This window comes from Mustela erminea, chromosome 12 (genome assembly GCF_009829155.1).
Source record: "Mustela erminea isolate mMusErm1 chromosome 12, mMusErm1.Pri, whole genome shotgun sequence".
Lineage (NCBI taxonomy): Eukaryota > Metazoa > Chordata > Mammalia > Carnivora > Mustelidae > Mustela > Mustela erminea.
Genome location: NC_045625.1, coordinates 11,729,499 through 11,744,239, shown reverse-complemented (window position 1 = coordinate 11,744,239; position 14,741 = coordinate 11,729,499). Strand labels below are relative to the sequence as shown.

The window sequence follows — 14,741 nt, the reverse complement described above, 5'->3', positions numbered from 1 at the left end:
TTTACTTAGTTTCCCTTTGGCACTTCTATGGACTCGACCCCAAAGTTCAAGGAAGTTTAAGTGTGGAAAAAAAAAAAAACCCAATTCTGATCCAGCCTCTTCAGTTTATAGTCAGGGAAAACAAAACCCAGAGATGAAGTGACTTTCCAAGGCCACAGAGCTATTCAACTGCAGAGCCAGGACTAGAACTCAAATTTTTTGGTATTTAGTGCTTTCTTTAATGTGAAACATTCTGCATAAAAATTCTGATTAACTGTTTTCCCTTAGGGTAAATAAAAATACTCATGCATTTCTAAAAAATTCAAAGTAACCATTTTTTACCTAATACTTACTTTTCAGTGACAGACTCTGCAGAAGGCCCAGTAGCATTCTGACCATTAGTGCCAACCTTCCCCACCTTCTTCACAGTCTCCAGAGCTCTTAACGTACTGTCAGTACTACGTGGGATTAGCTGGGAAACACTGTTTTCTGCATTTGAAATTCCGTTTGTACTTGGAACAATTTTCCCCGTTGTTTCAGAACTTCCTATGACAGAAATGACATTTCCGGCTGTGGTTGTGACAGTGTTGTTTACACCAACTTTATTTAGAAGAGGAAATGTTCTTACAGTTGCATTGATCTTTTTGTTCCTTAATCGATACCTGTTTCAAAAACAATCAACATATCGGTGAATATTTCACTACATCCTACTCTGAAGGGAGAAAAAAAGGACAACTGGAAAAGACTTAAATAGGAGGAACAGCTTTAAAGAAGTTTCTTCAGCTAAATATCACATACAGCGTACATCAAACTCTGCTGTGATAGCTGCCACATGAAAATATATATGCCACACATACACACATACATGTATGTGGGCACATAGTTAATATAGCAAGCACAATACACACGTATTCAAAGAAGCCTTTTGAGGGTGTAAGAAGAGATCCTTTTGAAAATTTTACATAATTGGAATATAAAGTATACTATACAAAAAATGAAAGGAACCATACCAAATTTATTTAGCAATGCCGAATGAAAAAGGGATGAAAAAGTTGACAAAATTCTGTTATTACCATATTGTTGAGAGTATTATATATATTTTAAAAAATTATGATACTGGGGCACCTGGGTGGCTCAGTGGATTAAAGCCTCTGCCTTTGGCTCAAGTCATGATCCCAGGGTCCTGGGATTGAGCCCTGAATCGGGCTCTCTGCTTAGCAGGGAGCCTGCCTCTCCCTCTCTCTCTGACTACTTGTGAACTCTGTCAAATAAATAAATAAAGCCTTTATTTAGTTACTTATTTATTTTTAAATATTTTATTTATTTATTTGACAGACAGAGATCACAAGTAGAGAGGCGGGCAGAGAGAGAGGAGGAAGCAGGCTCCCCACTGAGCAGAGAGCCCGATATGGAGCTGGATCCCAGGATCCCGGGATCACAACACAAGCCAAAGGCAGAGGCTTTAACCCACTGAGCCACCCAGACACCCCTAAATAAAATCTTTAAAAAAAAATTATGAAACCAAAACTCATTCTTAAACACTGTACCAAAATATGGAAATTTAGTATTATATTTTTCAGATTAGTTTATGCCTAAAGTAAAAAAGTTATTTAATTAAAGGCTTTTCTGATAGTAATTTCAGGGTTTTATTTATAGTAGTCAGATATAACACTCTTTTTTTTTTTTTTAAAGATTTTATTTATTTATTTGACAGACAGAGATCACAAGTAGGCAGGCAGAGAGAGAGGAAGAGAAGCAGGCTCCCCGCTGAGCAGAGAGCCCAATGTGGGGCTTGATCCCAGGACCCTGGGATCATGACCTGAGCTGAAGGCAGAGACTTCAACCCACTGAGCAACCCAGGCGCCCCACAGACATAACACTCTTAATATATACAGCAATCTGATCTTGAAGTCCATTTAAGAAAATTTGTTTCCACTTGTACAGTTCAAAAACTTCATTCTAATGTAGTCCTAGTCAATGTTTCTTCTAATACTTTAAAGTGAGGAACAACTGTTACATGAATAGAAAACAACTACACACATTTGCAGTCATAATTACATATGCCTAAATTAGTCTGATACTAATGTTATACAATCAAATATATTGTAATTAAATATAAGTAGTGTTATTGATGAGCAATGCCTTCATAATAGCCTCCCCTTCAGTCCCTCAGTATCTATAAACAGCCTCATTACTCAATCCTGCTCTTCTCCCTCCCTCTCTCATTCTCTCTCTCTCTCTCACACACACACACACACTCTTTCTCTCTCTCTCTCTCTCTCTGACAGGCATGTGGGAGCTCAATAAAGCCAAGTGTCCCCACATGAGACTGGCTGAGAGTGTAGTGACAGAACACAAAGTTTAAAAAAAAAAGAAGAGATTACAGCCAGTTTATATATGTCATCTCAGAGATTCTGGGGGGCCACTAATTATGAAGAGGGGAGTAAATGTCTACTTTAGAAAGGCCATTTGGTAGTGCGGAGAGGCCTGCACTTTCCTCAACATGCTCTCTGAAACCTACTCTTCATTCTTCACCTCAAAAGGTTCTTGCACAAAATACCCAGTTACTCCTTGCTTCCCGTCCTCAAAGGACAAATCTCAGCTATCCTTAAGATTACTCTGGCAGGCAAAAAACAAAGTTGTGACTGTGACTATCTTAGAAGAGGTATAAGAAGTAAAACCTCAACTAAGGGAGGTTAAGTCAGTGACAAGTCAGGATACATATTGGACTTCTAACAACTAGGCAGCTAAAGACTTGGACTTAGGGTCTGGACCTCACACTTGAAAAAAGCTAATTGTTTCCTATTCTTTTAAAATCATCTTTGAGCTCCCTGAAGTACTCACTCCCTGCCTTACTCAGCTTTGAATCCACTATCTGCCATTAATTCCTCCCTTGTAAATATCTTCCACTCCCTTGGCTCACTCCCCCTGTTGAACTCACCTGGTAAAACCCTAATCTCTCATTCTGGGCCTTCTCCTCAGCAGCTGAATGCTGTGGAGAAAAACCATGCCATCAGGCTTTCTAGACTCCCTTCAAAATTATGATCAATTATTTAAAATGGCCAAGCAATATGTTAACACATTTCTCTACTAAACTCACTTTCTCATCTCTAACATCCTTTCCACCTCCACTCTCCACAGCTCCTCTGCTACTGATGATACCGCCTCCCACTTCACAGAGAAAATAGACAGAACCAAAGGAGAATACTTCTTTTACCACCAATTCCAGTAACCTTCCTGCATCTGTTAACTACATGCTCCTCAAAAAAAGGGATAGAGAGCTCCTGCTCCTAACTCAGGCCAATCTTGCCGCTTGGGTTCTACCAAGGGCCCATCTCTCCACTTGAGCCCGAGATCCCAAGCCCATCTGCCTTTGAAAAGACTTCCTATAACGATCTGTTCTTCTAGTGCACCATCACTTCACTTAGGTGTCTCCTTACATGTCATATCCTCTGAGATACCTCCCCAGACCATCTTATCTAAAATATCTCCCCCTTCCCAATCGTTCCCTTTCTCCATACCTTGTGTTATTTCTCTTCACAGCATGGATCAGTACCAGGTATTATGCTTTCTATTTACTTGCATTATGTCAATCTTCTCTACTACACTGTAAGCCCCATGAGAGCAAGGATTTTTGCCTTTCATACCCACATCTCTATTTTCAGCACATTATACAGTGCCTGTGCATACTAGGTGTTCAATAAATATTTGCTGCATGAATGTGGAGTAAGCCTCTAACTTCATATGGCCAAGAGAACTAACTACTGATTTTCTATCCCAAAAGCATTTCCCATCTAAGTAAAATACAGTACTTGGTTATGCAGATCCCAAACCTCTGAGTCATTCTTGATTTTTCTCTTTTCTTTGAAGTTCATATTCAATCTATCAGTTTTATTAGCCTCAATTCTGAAATACATCTCCAATCTGACCACTTTTCATCATTTCCATTACTATGGTCCTAGGACGAAGATACCAATCTTGTGCCTGAACCACTGTAGTAGTTTAACTGGTCTCCAGCCATGCGGACATTTAGTGACATTTCTAAGACAAAATTAAAATCTCATTGTTGCAGGGTGGCTGGCTGGCTCAGTTGGTAGAAAATGAGACTAGATCTGACCAGGCTCCTGAGCTCAAGCCCCAGGTTGGGCAAAGAGCTTACTTAAAAAAACTTCATTGTTGCATTTGAATAAAACCCTACAACACCTTCCAAATGCCTCACCGTGGTCCATAAAGCCAGTAAGACCCGGCCCTTGCCTACCTCTTTAATCTTATGTCATTCTTCTCGTTCTCCATCTTCCAGACACACGGGTCTTGTTTGTAGTTCCCACGCATGCCAAATTTTTTCTACCTCAGACGTTCTAAATAATGTTTATCAGTAACTGAAATTGTGTTTACATGTTTACTGTTCCTCTTCCTCCACTAAAAGCCCCTCAATAGCACCTAGCACTTGACATCATTTTTATACATATTTGTTGAACTGGTTGATCCAGACTTTTGACACTTTCCAGAATGTAGCAACTCTTGAAAAACACGATTCTAATACTCTACGTTCTAAGATACATTCACATAAATATTTATTTTAGGGAGATTGTTGGGATTTACGTTAAGTTTGGTTAGAGAGATGCACAGTAGTGAAAGCAGCTGGAGTAAAATTAATTTTAGAGTAAAAATGAATGTTTTCTCCTGGTGTACTACATGAAATAAGACAAAGGTTCTATAGGTAGCAACATGTATTTTTTTAGCCAATAGGATAGTGACATCTTCCACTTCCTTAATCCTTTGTACCATCCTGTTTTTTCTTCTTTTCTTCACACAGCAACAAAGAATGTAAGGCTGGGTGGAAATATGAATTGTAGATTATTTGTTCTTTCAACATAAATATACCAAATATATGTATCAGATACTTGCTAAGTGCAAAAAATATCAAGATTAATTACCCATAGGATAATTGAAGTCCAGTTAAAATACAAACCTGCAAATAAATAGCTGCAATATGAGAAGAGAACTGGACGTTATAAAGGATAAAGCACTACATCAGCCCAGAAAAGAAAGCAACTAACTCTGCCTGGGCAGTCAAGAAGTCCTCAGAAGGAAGTTGACATCTGAGTTTGATAAGGAACAGGTGCTCTCCAAATAGAAAAGAGAAAAGCATATGATACAGAGGAACAACATGGGAAAAACTGAAAGAATTTATGTAGTGTGAACAGTGACTAATGAGATGTACCTTAAAATTATAAAGACCGCAAAAGGTAGAAAAAGGCTGGAAAGCTACATTAGGACCAGATCCTATGATACACTAAGGAACCAATTTAGAATGTAAAGCAGAAGATGGACATGATTAGATGCTTATTTGCAAAAGAAAAATCTGGATAGCAATAAATAGCCAGGTTGAACACAGATGCCAGGTTAAAGGCCAGTAGAGTACTTAAATAGATAAATTGGGTAAACGCAGGTGAAACACTAAAAATGGTACCTGACACCAAAGAGACCAGTTAATTTGGCTATAATTATTATTTTTATACTACTACTATTATAATTTCAGACAAGATAATAAAATTCTGAAGTAGGTAATGGAGAATGGAGAGTAGAAACCAGCTTAAAGATGTAAGAGGTGAAATGGCTTTTCAGCTGGGGCACCAGTTATGGGTGGAAAGGGCAATGAAATCAGTCTCTCACTCTGACCTTGTTAATCTAAGGTACTCCCATGCAAGGTCCCCTAAAAAGTTCTACTTTAACTAAGAAGCTCTATTTCAGTACGGGCAAGCTCAAAGGATCTCCTAGAGTCTCAAAAAAAACAGCCTGATGTAAAACTCTGTACACAGAGCTGCTTAGACTGGGTGCAAACAGCAGAGGACTCCTGCAACCTCTCTAGGCTCTTCCAGTAGGGGGAAAAAAAGAGAAACCATGTTTCTTCTCTTCTTTTTAATGCACACACGATGTATCATCTATCATGTTGCTGCTGCTGTGGAGCTCATTAGGTACAGAGGCCAGTGCTAGCAACTGAGGAGAGGGCGACCCTAATCAACAAGACAGATACAGTCCATTGAGTTTACACTGCAACAAGCAGGACAGTCATAGATCAGAGGTCAGCAGGCTACCTCTTGTGGCCCAAAACTGCCTGTTCATTGTAAATAAAGTATACAGCTATGCTCGTTTTATGCACTCTGGTGGCTTTTCTGCTACAACGGCAGAACTGAGTGGTTTTGACAGTTCACTGCATGATCCACCAAAGTGAAAATATTTATTATGTGGACCTTGACATAAAAGTTTGCCAACCACTAGGGGGCGCCTGGTGGCTCAGTGGTTTAAGCCGCTGCCTTCGGCTCAGGTCATGATCTCAGGGTCCTGGGATCGAGTCCCGCATCGGGCTCCTCTGCTCAGCAGGGAGCCCTGCTTCCCTCTCTCTCTCTCTGCCTGCCTCTCCATCTACTTGTGATTTCTCTCTGTCAAAATAAATAAATAGAAATCTTTAAAAAAAAAAAAAGTTTGCCAACCACTAAAAATTTACCGATAAGCATGACAAAGAGGAACCTGGTTTAGTATGTACTATTGGGAAGATCCCCTCAAAGAGTGAAAGAAAAGCTCCAAAGGCAAGGCCCCAAGGAATAGCATGACATAGAAGACCTGGGTGGAAGAGCATTCTGCATTCCAGAGACAGACAGAAGGAAAGCGTGTCTGAGTACAGAATACAATTTGGGGATAGTCACTGTGATGAGATCAGAAAGATGGTAGATGATGATGCAGGGCCCACAATCTAGATTTTATAACTTGAATCCACAGATACATGAGAAACCCCTCCTTATTATTTGCAATGAGCTTATATATAAGTTCTCCTTGTTTTGTGCGGAATGATGGGTTTGGGATAGGCAACAACAGCTCTAAGATGACTAGTTAGGAGGCAATGGCAGACTGAGAAAGGGGATGATAATTTGGAATATAAGGCTGGAAAGAAGAGTTCAGAATGAACACCCAGGCAGAAAGCTGACTGACTCGTTGACTAGATAAGTAGGTGAGAGAAAGGTGACAAAGATGGTGTCTTTAACATGGCATGTGTAGCTGGCTGACAGGGTACCGGAGGGAGAGCAGAATGAAAGGTGGGAGAGGATATATGGGAGGAGAAAATCAGCTCAACTTGAGCTTAAAGTGTCTAAAAACAAGAGATGTCCATTAAGAGTTGATACACAGGTTGATTCGATAGAAAGGCTGAACCATTTTGGGCAGATCTCAATGATGAATGTTTTGGTTAAGAAACAGAACAGGAGGCACCTGAGTGGCTCAGTTGGCTAGTGTTCACCTTTGACTCAGATCATCTCAGGGTTCTGGGACCTGGCCACGATGGGCTCCGGGCTCAGGGGGAGGGGAACGGGACAAACTACTACTATGCTTCTTCCGCTCCTCCTTTACCCTTCTCCCCAGCTCCTGCTCTCATCAATAAGTAAAATCTTAAAAAAAAAACAAAGAAAAACAACAAAAAAAAACCCCCAGAAACTTGGACAATACATATGCTACAAGAGACCAAAAAGCCATAAAAAGAAAATGTATCTGCTGTATTGTTTTACCTGTGACTTTGCTTCAGTTGAAACCTGAGCAGAAGTAAGATTGCATGGAGGGGTGTTTTTTGTTCTGCACAGGTGCTTAGCAAAAACATGGATTCCAGCGAAATAATGATCTAAAGTAATGACCCTTGAATAAGGTTCTAAATCACTTATCATGTTACTCTTGCTCCAGAACAAAAAGGTATAGTTTCAAAAGAAAAGATTATCTTGCAATCTAAGGAACTCTACAATGATTCACATCTGTGAAACCCACCACAAACTTTAAGACTACATAGGACACTTTCATAATGACCCCAAATTAAACCCATCTGAAAAAGAATTTCCGTAACTTACTTTTCAAGCTCTTCCTGAGAATGGGCAAAAGTACAGTTTGTTCCTCGGGGACACCCTCCTTGTTGACGCAGATCTCGGCACATGCTAGTCTTGTATTTGCTGTTTGGTTGAGGCTACAAAAAAGAAAATCAGTGTGTGGAAAAGTGGGGACTCTTGGGATTTCAGAATTTTATGATTAACCACTTTAGTTCTTTTTCAGGTTAGAGAGGTTATTCTTGTGCTGAAACAACTGCCATTCCACCATTTCCCATTAGGCATTACATAGGGTAACTCTGAACTGCTGTTTTAAATATTCCTTCTGAGGAGTATATGAACCTGGTTCAAATGTTATGTCTATTTATTTGTCAGGCAATATATGCCTACAAAAATAAAAGATTTTCTCCTCAATTTATTGCTGTCTTAAAATGATACCAAAACAAATGATTTAAAAAGCATTTAAAGGCCATAAGCTTTGTCCACTTAAACTTTTCCAGAAGAGGTAGAATATGATTTCCACTGAACGTGAAAATTTATGAAACCAAATTATTTGTCAGCTTGAGGGTACAACTTTCTTCTTAGGCTTGGAGCTATTTAAGTTCATAAAAACAATGCGGCAAAATATAAGAACCTCATCATAACTGCATCAAAATTTAAGATGGCATTGTTAATTCTGCGACCTAAATGATGATGAAACATTTATCCGTCAGTTAATGTCTGAATATTACAATGTTTTCCAATAGAATAAGGGTAAAAGAGTGAAAAGATCATTTTTGAGTAGATTTGATCCCAGCTCTGTCACTTACTGCCACCAGGACCTTAGATTTGTTATTTAACCTCTTTAAACTTCAGCTTAGGAACTGCAATTATCTTGCAGGTGGCTGTGAGGATTAGAAATCATATAAATAAAAAACCAAATATAGGAACTCGGCTCACAGTGACCTAATAAATGGGCATCAATATTAGAATAAAAGATTATACCTTAACTCCTTCAAAAGTACATTGCAAATATTCTAAAAATTCAAACTCCACACATTTACAAACAGATTTATTTGTATGAGAGCAATTGAGAAAAAAGTAACAATTTCCCTAAATTAGAGAAGAATTAGGCAAAATGTCTGGAAAGAATCATTGATCTATACTCCGTCAAAAACAGTGACAGTGAACTCATGTTCAAGATACTCTCCCAATAGTTGCTGTGCTAGAAATTATTTGTCAGGTATACTAAAACTCGAGTTTCTCCCGAAAGAACAGAGATAAAGAAACCTAAAAGAGCACAGTCATGTAAGGAAGTCATTAACTGAAAAGCTTGTTCAAGATGTTCAGGATGAACCTCTGTTAGAGGCAAAAAGCTGTCAGAAGTGCAATGTATGTGCTTACCTGAGGTGTCTCATGGCCTTTTCTACTATAATTTTGTATGAAGTCCACAAGGCCATGAACCACTGTTTTAACAGCTACCATTGCATTTTCTAGCTGCTCCCAAGTTGGCGAAACAGCATCTAAAATAAGCCGTCAAGGGGATGGGGGGAAGAATTTGTTAGCAGTAATTCTCTTGTGTTATTTACCTCAAGGGTAGAAAAAGTGTAAGCAACTGAATATTTTTTCACATACCTGGATTAGGGTCTATATTTGCAAGAAGTTCTAAATGAGGCCTCAGTCTATTTAAGTTAGCTGGGTCACCCGTCCGTTGCAAAACAATTGTCAATTCCTGGACGCTCTTTGCAAATGATTCTGGAGATTGCAGCTACCAAACAGAAAACAGGATGGCTTTTACTCTGGTTCTCATGACACATCTGTATTCCAGTGCTTTATTCAGTCAACATACTAAACAAGTTTTCAAGTGTCTTCAGATTCCATAGTAGGAGTATCAATGATGAATGAAATTTTCACCTCAGAATCTGCCCTATGAAATTCATCATTAGACACTTAGAAACCTTACTTCTTATAAGCCATATTCGCTCTCTGGGGTCAAAACACAGATTAACCACAGACTCTGAAAGCCAGGCTGCTTTTATGCTACTACCCTGTATGTGCTTCCCCACTGCCTCCTGTCACTTATTTTGAAAGTTAAAAAAATAATAAAAAGAAATAAAGAAAATAATATAGAGTCGGATATTTAAAAACATAGGACTCTCCAACTAGTTGTCTCTTTAGTTCCTTTAGAACATTGAATGCTCTTCTAAGTAAGAGCAAGGATATAAAACAAACATCACTAATTTCACCAAACCTATCAATGATAGACTGCATGTGTGATTTATGTGCAAGTCACCATAGAGAAGTGAGGACCACTGCTCGGGTGAAATACGGAGTCCTGCCTCCATAGCAATATGAACAATTTGGGCATCATGTTCTCTGCGTAATGCTTCGTAACTCCGAAACTCTTCCTTTAGCTGCATCAGGGAAGAGTCTTCATCCCTTTTGGTAACCTAAAAGAGAGAACGGAGAAAAAAAGACCATCCGAATTGGTCTGCTCTCCCTGCTTCTCCAAAGAATTTTTTGTGGGGAGAGTAGAGATACCAGATACCAGAACAAAAGAAGGTGAAATGAGAGACTATCCTCATCACAAATTCTTTTTGGAATGAAACAGAACTTACATAACCCAGCAACACAGTTTTGATTTCTTTCAATGAACACAGGAACTGATAGAGAAGACACTTCTAAACAGAAAATTATAGTATACATGCTATTATAATGCTCCATGGCAACATAAAGGAGATGCAATTAAATCTGACTTGGGCGAGAAGGAAGGGATAAGAGAGAAGGCTTTCCCTACTTGAAGGCCATGTAAACTGAAGTCTTGACGAATGAATGAGTTCCAGGTAAGAAACAGAATCCTAACAACAGCAGCAAGTGGTGAAACAGAAAAATGAAGAGCAAAGCACACAGAATTGAAGGCTATGATAGAGTCTAGAGAAGAATCAGAGAGCTTAAAAACTGTGGTGAGAAGTTCATATATTATGCTGAGGGAATGGGAGCCACTGAGGACTTTTTTTTTTTTTAAAGAATTTTTATTTATTTATTTGACAGAGAGAGATCACAAGTAGGCAGAGAGGCAGGCAGAGAGAAAGGAAGGGAAGCAGGCCCCCTGCTGAGCAGAGAGCCCAATGCGGGACTCAATCCCAGGACCCTGAGATCATGACCTGAGTGGCTTAACCCACTGAGCCACCCAGGCGTCCGCCACTGAGGACCTTTAAGCAGAGGAATGACAAATCACTCCAGCCAATGGGTAGACATATATTAGCACTGTCACATGATGATTACGAAATCTTCTATCAGGGCACCTGGGTGGCTCAGTTGGTTAAGCGTCTGCCTGCAGCTCAGGTCATATCCCCTAGTCCTAGACTGACCCCCACATTGCGCTCCCTGCTCAGTAGTGAGTCTGCTTCTCCCTTTGTCCCTCACCCCTCTTGTGTTCTCACTTTCTCAAATAAACAAAATCTTTGGAGGGAAAACAAAAGAAATTTTCTATCAATACAAAAATGATCATTAGGATATTTATACAGCCTTAATTTATACCTGACTTAAGTAATTTAAAAAACATAAATTCAAAAGCTTACAGTTTCACATACCCTACTGAAATGGTCTAATTCCCCAAACATGCAAATGTATAACTAGATAATTTCCACAATAAATGATATCATTTATCTAAAACTTGCATAATGAAATTCGAGACTTGGCTAGCATTCAGAATACCTAGGACTAGTACAGACTCTGAAACTCAGACTGGACAAATCATTTAAACTGTTCAAAATCATGATTTCCTCAGTGGCAAAATGAAAATACCTCCAAACCAACTCACTGGCTATTTCTGTTGCTGTCAAATGAGACAACAATAATATGACCCCAAGAATATGAAGATGGGAAAATCAAGTTATCATCTGAGAATTAATAGTATCAGTTCAAAATCTCTTTGGGAATATGTAATTACATTATAGAAAAGTATGGGACACCCAAAATTCTAAACAACACAATCATACGTATAATTTAAGAGAGAGCAGAGTATATAACTTAGAAGTCATAAAAATCTATATTCTACCCTAACCTACCTAAAGAAACACTGAGAAAACAAAAGAAAGAATTATTAACCTAAAAAATAGAAGAAAGAAGCCCAAGCATCAGACGACAGTAGCACTCATCCAACTACCATATAGGCTACAGGGTGCCTAGTAGGCAGCCTAAGCACCTGTTCACCTGAGTAGTAAAACAGACCCAAGTGGCTAAAAGAGCTGGTCAAATTAAAGTTCTCACTACCATGCATCAAAATCACCTGTGAAGCATTAAAAACTTCAATTTCAGGTAATCACAATTCCTGGCTTTGAAGACCACAAATTTAAAAAGTATGCATGAATGCTCAAGTCCCACATGAGATACACCAAATCAGAATATATCTGCCAATGGGACCAGGAATGTATACTTTTAAAAACCCCATAGATATGGGCACCTGGGTGGCTCAGTGGGTTAAGCCTCTGCCTTCAGCTCAGGTCATGGTCTCAGGGTCCTGGGATAGAGCCCCACATCGGGCTCTCTGCTGAGCAGAGAGCCTGCTTCCCCCTCTCTCTCTGTCTGCCTCTGCCTACTTGTGATCTCTCTCTCTGTGTCAAATAAACAAATAAAATCTTAAAAAAAACAAAACAAAAACAAAAAACCAGCAGCAGCCCTTGCCCTGCCAGTCTCCACGGGGCATTCCTGAGCCCTGCCCGGGGCAGCTCCTCCTCTCCCCTCCCCCTCCCTCCCAGTTCCCCAGTTCCCCTCCCTTCCCCGCTCTACCTCCCTCCCTTTAAAATAATTAATTAATTGATTGATTTAAAAAACAACAACAACAACAACAACAAACCCCATTGATAATTCTTTTTTTTTTTTTTATTTTTATTTTTTTAAAGATTTTATTTATTTATTTGACAGAGAGAAATCACAAGTAGATGGAGAGGCAGGCAGAGAGAGAGGGAAGCAGGCTCCCTGCTGAGCAGAGAGCCCGATGCGGGCCTTGATCCCAGGACCCTGAGATCATGACCTGAGCCGAAGGCAGCGGCTTAACCCACTGAGCCACCCAGGCGCCCCCCATTGATAATTCTGATGCAGATCATCAGCTGGGATTCACTGCACCACACGCTGGAATCAGTAACTCCCCTTCCCCTTGTGCTGATTCCATGCTACTCAAGCAAAGGCTTGATACTCTTTGGCAGAAAAATATCTATAATATGATGATTTAAGTCTTGTGAGAGCTGCACTTCTCATTACAAATTAATAAAACTAATCATCCACTGTGGGTGACCTTGGTAAGGGTGTTCTGTTCCTGAGGAAAGATTCTACTGTATGCACCCACAAAGTTCACATCTCTAAGCCTATAAAATCAAGGAAAGAGCTTTGACAATGGTGATTTTACTAAAGTAAATGACACCCAAGAGAGGCCTTTTGGCAGTTGTCAGTATGATATCTTTTTATTAATCTAAACACTGCTTCAACATTTTAAACTAGGGGTCAGTGAGGATGAAATGAGAGCATAAAATTGAAATCACTTTCTATACTAGTGTTATTCAAATGTCAGATATTTGTAGCAACTGTAGATGTATGACTATCATAAACCACAAATCATAGTATGATCCCTATGAGAGAAAAAAACACATTAAGTCACGCATACACAGTGTGAGAACCAAGTCAGTCACTTCAGAATGATAAATGATGTCTGTAATTTGGTTGCTTAGCCAAAAACATAATATGTGAGGAACCAGGGATTAATTTCTATTGCTGCCCTAAAGGACACAAAATCAAGCACTGTAACTGTCAAGGAGATAGTGTCCAAGCCTCATTAATGGAGATAAGTGAGTTCATTTGAACATATTCCCATCAGCAATTACCTGTTATTTCAAACTAAGCAATCTGCTGAAAAAACTTTTTTGTCTCTACTGTTTTCACTCTTAGACTGTAAAACCAGCAAAATAGCTTTGGCTTTTGAATTTTGATGTTTTACTTTTACAAAAGCCAACGGACCTTTGCAATTCCAAGTCTTCGGGCCTTTCTCAAGATCCAGTCAGCAACCCCTACTCTTCTAACTCACAGAAACTTCCAAGGATTCAGCCTACTTTCCACCACTCTCGATACCTGTAATCACTCACAAGTCTATAAGACAATGCAACCACATTTCTAAATATCTTGGGGTTTTTCCGTCTTCTTCACCAAAACAAAACATACCAAAAAAAATCACACCTCCTAAATGCAGAGTGGGGCATGTACCTCAACTTTTCACTCTCTTGTCCTGAAGGCAACATTATAGGCCATCTTCAGATTAAAGGTCATAATCTAATAACAAGGAATAAAATAAAAATAGTAATAGGAAATGGAAACATTTACCAACCTTTTACGTATTTTTACAGAGTTTTTCCTTTTAAGATGGGAAATTCATTTCTAAATGAATTAGACTTCTTTAGCCTACATTCATTATTCTGAGAGTCAAGTTTACCAAACTACTTCCTTATGCTCTGGTTTGTGTTACTGACACCTTCACCTATGTTTATGCTCAAGAGGCAGTATCACAGATGCAAGCAATGCAGAAGGAAAACAAAGTTTCCTTCCAACTCTTGGAAGCATTCTGCATTCCTGGATCCTCTAGACCAGGTTAACGCCCATTTTAGAAAGCCTCTGTCTCATACACAGGCATGGACTGTCTAGATAATTGTTTGCTACTTACTTTGAAACATGAAGCTCGATACAGTAGTTGCACAACATGACCAATACTTGTTTTTGATGCCTGAGGAAATCTTGGTTCTAGTCTTTGCACAACAAAAAGTACCAGTACTTTCCTTGAGAGAGCAGAACCATCTTCTAATGCTAGCAATACCAGCTTCAAGGCCTCTTCTTGCATAGCTAGAAGAAACATGAATTCACAATAAATAAGAAACC

The 14,741-nt window shown here is 39.3% G+C and overlaps 1 protein-coding gene and 1 non-coding gene across 2 annotated transcripts in view; both read right to left on the bottom strand.

The window, feature by feature from the left end:
- Positions 1–14,741, bottom strand: part of RC3H2 (ring finger and CCCH-type domains 2) — a 52,459-nt gene that overhangs the window by 17,068 nt on the left and 20,650 nt on the right. Inside the window, 7 exon segments of the mRNA XM_032308511.1 lie at positions 333–641; positions 7,869–7,981; positions 9,225–9,343; positions 9,456–9,588; positions 10,053–10,108; positions 10,111–10,270; positions 14,530–14,705. Coding sequence (XP_032164402.1) covers positions 333–641; positions 7,869–7,981; positions 9,225–9,343; positions 9,456–9,588; positions 10,053–10,108; positions 10,111–10,270; positions 14,530–14,705 — 1,066 coding nt within the window.
- On the bottom strand, positions 9,675–9,785 carry LOC116571260. The gene has a single exon (XR_004277818.1). It is a non-coding gene; the product is annotated as a small nucleolar RNA SNORD90 (small nucleolar RNA).